Source organism: Morone saxatilis, unplaced genomic scaffold, assembly GCF_004916995.1.
Source record: "Morone saxatilis isolate NCDOM2014 unplaced genomic scaffold, NCSU_SB_2.0 Contig23, whole genome shotgun sequence".
Taxonomy (NCBI): Eukaryota; Metazoa; Chordata; class Actinopteri; family Moronidae; genus Morone; species Morone saxatilis.
Window position 1 is genome coordinate 16,167,287 of NW_023339796.1, and position 10,241 is coordinate 16,177,527.

The following is a 10,241-nucleotide window of genomic DNA, read 5'->3' on the forward strand; positions in this document are numbered from 1 at the left end:
ATTAATACACTTATACATTCATGGTACATGTTGCAGTGTTTATTTGGCATTCTTCATACAGATGTAATTACAACACTTTTTCAAGTAGTTTGAAAAAACAAAAACATAACAAAAGACACATTGTCATCTTTTGATTCTTTTAATAACATTGCCATACACATGAAATTTTAAAAACTCAGTAACACAAAGATAAGAAAACATTAATAGTATATCTATCTCTTTTTTTTTTTCCCGACGACGTGATTGTATGAGTTGTTGCCTAAAAGAAGAATATCCAAACGTTCAACTTTCAGAAGGCCCGGTGGTAAATCAAGAAGCAGAGTTACATCCTTCTACTTGTTTTTCATCACTATATGCTGAAATAAGTTGTATTCAGAGTTGATTTTGTCGTTTTGTAAACTCGTCTCTTGTGACCCGTGTGAGGTAAATCCTGATGGACCAGCGACCATCTTCTTTTAACTCGTCACAGGTAGTGTGATGTTTTGGCATTGATATCCTCCAAGTGCAGTTTTTCCGCCAGATTTTCACCCATTACAGTATCGTCACATATCATTCAAAACAGTAGAGACTCACTCAGTTGCTTAGAGATGAGAGCGTGGACATCTCTACTGTCTAGCTGTAATGGCATGAAGGTAAGCTTCTTTTTTGACATCTGAACAGATGACAGAGGTATTTTCATGTAAATACATTAAGAAAAAAACATTTAGGAGCTAACAGTGAAAGCAATACTTTGATGTTTTAAATGAATCTTGAATTACATAATGTAAAAGAATGAAACAGTCTCAACTTAGCATCTCAACTTAGATCCAAAACAACATTTGAACATGCAAAAAGACAAAGTTGGCTTCCATATATATACACATTTCAATACATTCCTCAAGGGATCATTACCCCTAGAAACAGCATTGATCAACGTAAACTGGTATTTAACTGGTAGTGTTGGTTATAAACTCTCTCATCACCAACTATATTTGCTGAGCTAATTCTTATTGAATACTTTGTTTGACTAGAACCCGAGTTGATGTCAGCCTGCCGTTCCTCAATGAAAAAAAAGCTTGATCCAAACTATGTTCAATAGCTGAATTCACCATATCCAGTCAGTCAAAACTCATACTGAAAACACAAGTGAAAAACAGTTTGGGGATCTGGGGATCTGTTTTCAAAAAGATTCAAGACAAATGTTTGTGATGCTCAGAAAACTCATTTCATGTTTCATAGGTGTCCCAAATTCATACGGAATAACAAGGCAGTTGTCAAAAAGAAGGCGGTTTCTGGTGAACAACATTTACAGAGGTTTGTGTTTAGGAAATATCAGACTAAAGCATTCTGATGTCTAGTGAGGTATTAGTCCATTCTCATGTCATTTTTTTCCCTTCAACTACAGCAACAGTGAGCCCTGTGAATGAATGTAAATGCATTGTTCACTTGATGGTCAGGTAGTCACAAGAGTCTGTTCATCCCTATTTCTTTGCTTTGTGTACTAATTATTCTATTTAAAAACTATCTCTGAGGATAGTATGATAGACTTTGGTGATTTTTCCTTGGTTTTATTTTTCTTTCTGTTCCATTTATCAGTTCCTTGGCTTTTTGCTCAGTGTTGAGAGAGGTGAATTCAGAATTTTCTCTTCAACAAGGAGGCCTGTTCTGTATCGTGTAGTGTCAGTTCACCACACGACCGCAACTTCCTGATGCTTCAGACTGTTTAACTAGATCCGTTATAATCATGATACTGTATTGTAATATTACCAATTGTGTGGATAAAAAGTTCACTGTATCACAAATGGTGAGCCATGGAAAATGAGCCCAGTGTGGGAAAAAACTCTTCTGCTGACTTTCATTGGCGGGACAGTTTTGTCCTCTAGATGTGTTTGTAGCAGGGTCCTGCTGCCCTCTACATGAAACTGTGGCGTCTTTAGTCACTATGGCATGTGGGTGGTGACATGACTGGCTGTGGTGGCCATATCGGAGCCCAGCGTGAAGAGCTGGTCTCTGGCCTAAGACCTGGCACCAGAACGAGTGGGCTGGCAACAAGACAGATCCAGCCTGGCACTGGCTTGTCTCTTCTCTGGAGGCCCACATGGAGACAGAGGGCTCATTTCATGAGGGGGAATAGAGCGGTTACAGTACAGTACATATGACGGCCAGCTGGCACTGCAGTTTCATAACCACACAGATGGATAGTGATGAGTCAAGAGGTTTCCTGTGGGTCCTTGTCGTCACTAATCCCAGACGGAGACCTCGTCCATCAGGGGGCTACTGTCCTGGGACATACGGCCAGCTGATTGAGCTTCCGGAGAGCTGCATGTCACGGATCAGCGTCTCAATGGGTGTCTTTCCTACCAGGCGCATGAAAAAGAGCTGCGAGATGAGGCTGGCGGGAACGGCGCGCAGGGCAGGGAGGCGCAGGAGCAGGCGTCCGAAGCGCTGAGGCTGACTTGGGTACTGCATCCTCTCGTACTCTGTCAGAGCCACCTGAGCCTTCTCCTGCAGAGACTCCACGTGGACTGGGTCTGTTAGACCACAGGCATCTGAGAGGGAGGGAGGAGGAGGCAGTTACTTAATAGTGTGGGCAGGTTACATAAAGAGTCGTGATAAGCCGAGAGGAAGGTTGAAATCCCATCAGATAATGTGATAAAATGCCCCTTGAGGGGAACACATACAAATATAGTGCCTAATCATGTCTACACTATAAAAAGTATATATCATTTAAAACCTAGACACCCCAAACACAACTTTAAAAAATAGCAGAATATGCTCTTTTAGTTGGAGTAAGTTTTCAATGCTTTTGAAAGAGGCATTCCCACTCAGCAATTTATTTATGGACACCACTTAAAAAAACTCTTATGTGCTGCATAATGATCAGTGACAGCACTAAATTATGCAGCACATAGTGCATTATTGCATTTCCATTAATAAGCCAGGAGATGGTGCCATAGTAGGTAGATTCCCAAATTAAGAACTGACCTGCAGTTCCCCAGACACCTCAAGGTTACAAATATGGAGTTTAAGTATTTTCTAATTTTTTTCAATATTTTTACTGTTGCGGGCCTTAATGTGCTTTTTAATTTTTGTGTGTTCAATTCCTATTCATGGTTATCTATTAGAGAGGTACCCCAGCAATTTCGATTAGATCAGTTTACTAGTCATGCTTAGTCCTGCTCAGCCTGTTGTTTAATGTCTTCGGTGGCTCTGGAGGAAAAAGTAACCCTGAGGATGTCACAGTTATGTCATTAGGGTTATCTCGCCTGAGACTTTTAGACTACAAATGTCTGACAGAACGTTTGCATTAAAAACGATGTGGAGTTTCAAAGATGTGAGCATTTACCAGACAGGGAGGGTCTGCCGAAAGATGCTAGTTGCATTATTGGAAATGTAGGCTTAAGTGATTTTGGAGATTGACCCATGCTAGAGACTTAAAGTGAGAATATATCTGGGCCCCTGCTTCACTTATTTTGACCATTCCAGTCCAACAACTTCATGGAAGCACAAAACTTAATTTGCTATAGTGCCCCTTTAAAAGTGTCTGTCTGGCTTGGCTCTGCAGTACACTATGTGGCAATAACAGCAAGATAAAGAAAAAGAGGAGCAACAATCACCTGGTGAGAACAGTGCGATGGCCTTGAGACAGCTGTACTCTGCCGAGTCTACCTGCAGCCTGGTCAACTTGTCGACCTGGTCCTGGAACACCCTCACCTGGTCCATGAAGGACACCACACGCTCCGCAGACATGGGAGAGGAGTGGAAGCCAGCTGCGGCCAACAAGGGAGCCATGTGGAGTGGCAGGGCCGACTGGGCTGCGTTGAGGATGAACAGCTCGCTCCAGCTCAGCCTCAGCAGGGCCACCTGTGGATTTGTTAGTGTGTTAATCAGATTGATTTACACTGTTATCCATTTTTAATGTTCACTGTATTCATTGTATATTTATGTTTTGATGTAGACACTTTCCTTCAACCTATCTGTCCATTTCTCTCCTACATTTCTATGCTACTTTCTGGTAGAAATAACTTTGTATGCACACACATCACACTATACTTTTTCTACCTTTTAAGTAAAATTGAATCAACTAACCTGATCTGACACAGGCAGTTCAGGGAAATAAGGGATGTTTCTGGCCCACTCCACTGTGCTGAAGAGTAGCCTGGCAGCCAGTTCACAGATGTTATCAATCCCCATTGCGTTATCTGGACCGGCCTGTTGGTTGTACTGGTGTCCATACCGACTGCTGGGGTACGGTTCAGCTCGCAGCAGCTGAGAAATTAGCTCTGACACCGGCTGACCTCCACCGCTTCCTCCATTGTTGTTGTTGTTATAGAACTCGCCTCCAAGGCCACTGGCACCACCTATAGGCGTGATGGAGGGGCTGAGGCTCGGCTGGGGTGGGATGCGACCGCGTTGAACTGCTGTAGTTTGGTTGGGGTACAAAGGGGAGGGGAAGGAAGGAGGGAAAAAAAAGAGGGAGAGGAGATGAAAGCAAAGGTAATGGACAAGAGAAGATAAAGGGAGGAGAAAATGGTGAAGGACAAGAGGAGGTAAATGAGGGGATTTGGAGAAGAAAACGGAGAGAAAGAAAAGTTAAAACTGAGTTCAGCCAGCGGTGTGTGTCAGATTATCAGCAGAGAAGCTTGACCAGATTAGGAAGCTATTCTTCAAGATTAAAAGGAGGCATAATCAAGCCCAGACTGATTCCTCGAGAAAGAGCGTGAAAGTGAGGAGGAATATTCTTATGCTTTTCAGGCTGGATGAAGGCTATCTATGGAAATAAAACAAAAGACTCTGAGATGAGAATTTACTCTCCATTAAAAATTTAAACCTCTTCAATATTCATTCTGGAGGAGAATTCCAACATACTATTGCAGTAACCTTACAATATCCCGAAATTAACACACACAGAAGACTAATTCTGCACTCAATGAGATTAAGAACATTGCTTTGTGGAGAGAAAGTACTATAGCTGTGACAGACAGCATTACTGTGCAAAACTAAGACAGCAGGGCAGACTACTGAAAAGAGACATTTAATGGATATAAATTCATGTGGTGAGTGTATGTGTCCTTGAGCAAGACACTGAGTCCACTCCAGCCTGAGGAATGTTGCTCTGTAGCTAAGTCTGACCTCTGACCTGTTTGTGGAGGTGGTCAAGCAGAGGGAATTTCTCTGCAGGGAGCCATAATGTGTCTCATTAGCATGCTTTACGTTGTGAGTGGAAAAACAACTCAGAGACACAGATTGTTGGTGTTAAAATCACAAACCTTCATAAATGAAAGGTTAAATGTATGGTTGCAATGTTGAAAAGCCTCACAAATCTGCAAGCATCTAAAAGCACTGCATTTACTAATTTTTTCTGTGTACCTATTGGCATGACATTAAATGATGCCTCACTGCTCTACCACTTAAGGTGAAATCCCCATATTGGATTCTGCCTGATCGAGCCAACAAGGCAAAGGGGTTTCTGTAGCTTCAACCAGAGGCTTAAGGCTCTGGGATGCAGGTGTCTTAGCACTGCATCCCTCTCAGTCACTCTTACACAGGCACTAGATTAAGCCACTTAGTACATGGCATTGAGCTGACACGCATGGCTAGCTTAGCCATGATAGGGCCTAGACAACCATGTGTGGCATTTTCTCTGCACCATGGAGCTCATGGAGCAGAAGGGTCAGGCAAATTTGACTATGATTGATTTTCTTCTTTTCTTCTTTTCTAAGAGCGGCTGATTAAAGGAATGAAAAGGCTCTTCACTGAAGAAAATATAAATTATTTTCTTCTTTTTTTTTTTTTTTACATGTTCACACATGTACAATCACAGTGTGTGCCTCCCTTCCCTTTCAAGGGATCAAAATGGATGGTGGATTTGTGGATCAGAAGAGACAGATACCTTCTTTGCGCATGCCAACACGGAAGCACTTCTTCAGTCGACAGTACTGGCACTGGTTCCTGTGGTGCTGGTCAATCTGACACTCTCTGTTTGACCTGAGAACATAAAGAAATTATTATGGGACTACAGTTACAATGGCAACCACTTTGCTGAAAGTTTGCGCTAATGCAATAACAGTCTGATTTACCACAGCTGTCTGACTGTGTGTTCTGCTTTCGCCTCAAAAGGTGCTGATGTGAAAAGTTCAGTGATGTAAACTCATCCTATTCTATTCAAAAAATATTTTAAAGTAAATAAAAAGTTGTTTTCACTGATTATATATGCATCTACAGCATGATACCACACTTCCCTTTTACAGTGCCTCTGGACATTAATATTGCATCATGAAACTAGATTTTCCATTAGGCTACAGGAAATGTTAGCGTGCTTAGACAGCTGATGGTTTTATTATTCAGTGTTATTTTGCATCTCAACTGTTTTCTGAACTACACAACACGCCAACTATTTTATTTAACTCAAGTAGAGCTGAAACAATTAGTCAATTAATTAAAGTAAAAAACTTTTATTGATTGAACAGTTAATTGTTTCAGTTGTTTTCAAGCAAAACATCAAACATAGTCTGCTTCCAAGCTCTGAAATGTGAGAAGTTGCTGCTTTTCTTTGTCATGTATGATTGTGAATTGAATATGTTTAGGTTTTGGACTTTCATCAGACAAATCAATGTGAAGACTTTATCGTTGGCTCTGAGAAACCGAAGCTCAGTTTTTCCCTATTTGTTGAAATTTCAGAGATGAATAATGTGAAGATGAATCGATAATGAAAATAATTGTTACTTACAGCCCAAACATTAAGATCATAATTATAGAACTAAAATTGTATGTGGTGGCATACATGTGACGGTCTATCTCTATAATTAATGACAACAGATGTCTTTGGGAAAGTGAAAAATAGTGAATATTAAAAGATTTCCATCACAACTTCCCTGAAGCTGAAGGTAACATATCCAGTTTACTTGTTTTATCAGTCCAAAACACAAAGATCTTCAGTGCCCTATCATACAAGATCTAAAAGTAGAAAGTTCTCACATTTTACAAGCTGGAAGCAGACCAAGCTCTATTATAGAGACACCCTCACTATTGTAAATGTTTGTGCTTCTGTGTTTTTTCCAAATATATCATAGCAAAGACAGGTTGATTTATGTCACAGCTATGCACAGGTTAAATTATCTATGTTTTGTTTTTGAATTTATCAACACTTTTTTTATTTCATTTCAGCATTTTAAATAAAACAATTGACATGAAAACTCTGCATTTCAACAAAAAAAAACTGCAGAACTACATGTTAGAAGTCAGACACACAGCAGCCATATGTTTATGACTCATATGTCTGTATATAACTTATGTAACACTGCACGTTTTCAGCTGTCCACTGATTATTTATCAGACTTAATCATAAACCAAAAAAACAAAATACCCACAATGCAACTCTCACCTGCAAGTGTAGCTGAGGTTGCGTCTGACGCTCCTCTTGAAGAAGCTCTTGCAGCCCTCGCACGTGAACACGCCGTAGTGTTTCCCGCTGGACTTGTCCCCGCACACCACGCAGTCCACCACGCAAGACTTGTCGTCGTCTCCGGCCTCCATGTCGCTGCCCCCCGCCTGGGGAGAGCCGTCCTCCTCCTCCCCCCTCAGGTAGCTCTTGTCCCCCAGCCCGTTTGTGCCCCCATTGGGATCTCCCCAGCCCCCGCTCACCATGGCCATCGCTTGGTTACCGAACCACCGCAGAGGAAAATGGGACAGGCAGCCAAGATCTCTGGTTGCTGTCAAGGTAACATAAACATCAAAAAAATAAATAAATAAATACAAAAAAGTCCAGATTGTGATTTCCCTCTCACGTGGAGAGAATCAGTCGTTTCTGCTCGCCTGTGCTCTCATTAGTTTGATAAGTGTGTTGATTATTTCAGAGCATATAATGGCAGATATGAGAGAAGAGAGGGGGGGGAAAGAACAGTCCTCAGGCTAAACAAGCAGATGTCAGTGTGAAAAAAAAAAATAGGCTATAGATGAGGAGGAGGGTGTTTGGCAGAAAAAAAACAAGAGCAGCAGTCTCCTCCCACTCCACTATGACCTGGAAACAGTCTCACTGTGGCAACTTTTAGTTTTGCATGCCTGTGGATTTCAATGTCCTCCCTTTTCTCTCCTTCCCTTATCCAACTGGTAGCCACTGTGTGTTTGTTGTCCTCGTCTTTCGGACCAGTTCCTGAGGTGGTTGAAAGAGGAGCCTGCTTGAATGCTCCCCCCCCCCAGTCGAACGGCGTGTCACGCTTCAGCCGAGGAACCCTTTCACAGGAAACAAATGAGCCAAACGTGCAGTTCCCCTGAAAGAGAGCAAAGGCAGAAAGATGTTAGGGGCAAAATTTACGTGGAAGGTGAAAATCTCCTCCTAACGCACAGCTCCACATACTGTTGTTCTCTTCCTCACTCACACACACTCCCAGCTCTATCTCTGTAGCAACAGTAATGGCTGAAAAAGGACCTCGGTGTAGCTCGCCTTAGCACATGCCTAGAGAGGCTTTGACCAGCCCTCTTAAAGCACCCCTTACACTGAATGTGTCTTTGCTCACACTGGTTATTCCTCATACAGGGCGTCTGTCTAAATGTAAATATTTACCCTAAAATCCTTCTAGAAATGATGTCAGGCTTACCTTAGAGCGGACATTAATGTTTCCGGCTTCCCTCACTGGCAAATAAATCCCTTTCTCGCTCTAGATCTTCCTTCCATCCAGCGAGGCTGCAGACACAGCTCCCCTATTCTGCTGTAATCCTCTCAGCGGCAGCAGCATTGGGACCCACAATGAAGACATTCCAGATCAAGCAAAACAAGTCGATGTCAGCACAACAACAACACCACTTTCATGTGGCCGTGAGCTGCTTCTTCAAGGCACCGCCAGCTGCAGTAGCGGCGGCAGCAGCAGCGGACAAGGCGACGTGGGCTTGCCCTGTGTCCTCTCCTCCAAAATACACAACACAAGTAGATCCTCAACACAAGGAAGTGAGGTCTCTTCCCCGCTTGTTGTAGCACGAGTGCTTGGTTGTGACAGTGTCCTCTGTGCTGCTTCTTTCCAAGAAAAAAAAAAAGACAATCAAGAGAAGCAGGAGAGCGTCCGACTGCTCAGCCCTCCATAGTTCCTGTGGTTGCTCTCCAGGCACTCATGCGGGCTTCTCCCTCCAGCCTTTTGTCAGTGCCTGCCCACCAAGAACTAATGACTTGCGGCCTAGCCCTGTGTGCTGCTTTCTGCCAGTCTGTGTGTGTGTGTGTGTGTGAAGCCTTTCCCTATGGCTCACAGGAGGTGGGGGGTGGAAAGGGGACGTGTGCTCCACTTCCCCCCTCTTTCTCTCTCAGTCCACAAATCAAATTATGATTCAAGAAAATGGCCACAGCCTGAGACGGGCTGGATTTCTCTCAGCGTTTGCTTTTTTTTCTCTCTCTCTCTTCGCCCCTCTCTCCTCTCTGTCTGTTTTCCTCCAACCTATTTGTGTGTGTTTGAGAGAGAGAGAGATCAAGCAAAGCAATGGATAGAGAGGGAGGGAGCAGGAGTGTGTGCAGAGGGGGAGGGGGCAGTCAATGTGTGTGTGTGTCCTAGGGATTTGACACTGCTATTCAAGCCCTGCGGTTACCATGGTGCCGGCGCCTTATATGGCCCATTGGAGTCAAAGAGCAAAGAGAGTGGGCTGTGTGGGGCAGCATGCACGCGCGCGCGCAACACACACACACACACACACACACACACACACACACACACACACAACACACACACACACACCCCAACACACACACCACACACACACACTCAGGAAGGATGTGGAGGATCTCTCTCCTCAGAGATGCAGAGAGCATGACCCTGAGGCCTCAAAAAAACACCCTGACAATACCAGATTACCCTGAAGCCCCACAGCAAATACACGCAAGACGATCTCTTGCCCGCCCTTTGTCTTTTAGAAAGCAATCAAATGTTGCATCTGAAAGTTCCTCCATTGCAATACGCGAAGCAAAGCAACAGCGAGGTGAACTTTATTTCTCGGGGGGGGGATATCTTTCACACTTGAATAACACACTTTGATCTTGTGTACGCGCAGAGCAGCCCGCCTGAGAGCACCTTATTGTGCTGAAAGTAAAGGTTACCATTTTGTGGTCATTGCTCATTTGCACAAGGCCTTCTCTCTCAGTGCTTTGTGGAGCACACAGCGATTTGTGTTCGAGGTTAGCCCGAGAGGTCAAACTGACTTGCACACCCCTGTCGTGCAGAAAAACCCAGGGTCAAATGCAGATAAAGGGGAGGAGGAGGGCGCACAATGACCCTGGATAAGAG

The 10,241-nt window shown here is 43.5% G+C and overlaps 1 protein-coding gene across 5 annotated transcripts; it reads right to left on the minus strand.

Annotated features, from left to right (window-relative positions):
• Positions 1–17: 17 nt before the first annotated feature.
• nr2f6a (nuclear receptor subfamily 2, group F, member 6a) lies at positions 18–9,384 on the minus strand. 5 transcript variants are annotated; one of them, XM_035670593.1, is made up of 6 exons: positions 8,577–9,384; positions 7,364–8,249; positions 5,873–5,967; positions 4,069–4,400; positions 3,597–3,843; positions 18–2,528 (listed from the first exon to the last, which is right to left on the minus strand). In XM_035670593.1, exons 2-6 carry the CDS (start codon positions 7,630–7,632, stop codon positions 2,254–2,256), a joined length of 1,218 nt encoding a protein of 405 aa, XP_035526486.1. In that variant the 5' UTR covers positions 7,633–8,249; positions 8,577–9,384; the 3' UTR covers positions 18–2,253. The 5 variants fall into 5 exon arrangements, with proteins under 5 accessions (XP_035526486.1, XP_035526487.1, XP_035526485.1 ...); XM_035670594.1 differs by lacking the exon at positions 8,577–9,384 and adding an exon at positions 8,358–8,426; XM_035670592.1 differs by lacking the exon at positions 8,577–9,384 and adding an exon at positions 8,336–8,412.
• Between the last annotated feature and the right edge of the window lie 857 nt (positions 9,385–10,241).

Coding starts and splice junctions, on each gene's coding strand:
- nr2f6a (XM_035670593.1), bottom strand. CDS start 7,632: ATGGCCATGGTGAGCGGGGGCTGGGGAGATCCCAATGGGGGCACAAAC. Junction 5,968..7,363: donor AACCTCAGCTACACTTGCAG/GTGAGAGTTGCA, acceptor TTATGTTCTCAG/GTCAAACAGAGAGTGTCAGA. Junction 4,401..5,872: donor TGTTGGCATGCGCAAAGAAG/GTATCTGTCTCT, acceptor ACCAAACTACAG/CAGTTCAACGCGGTCGCATC.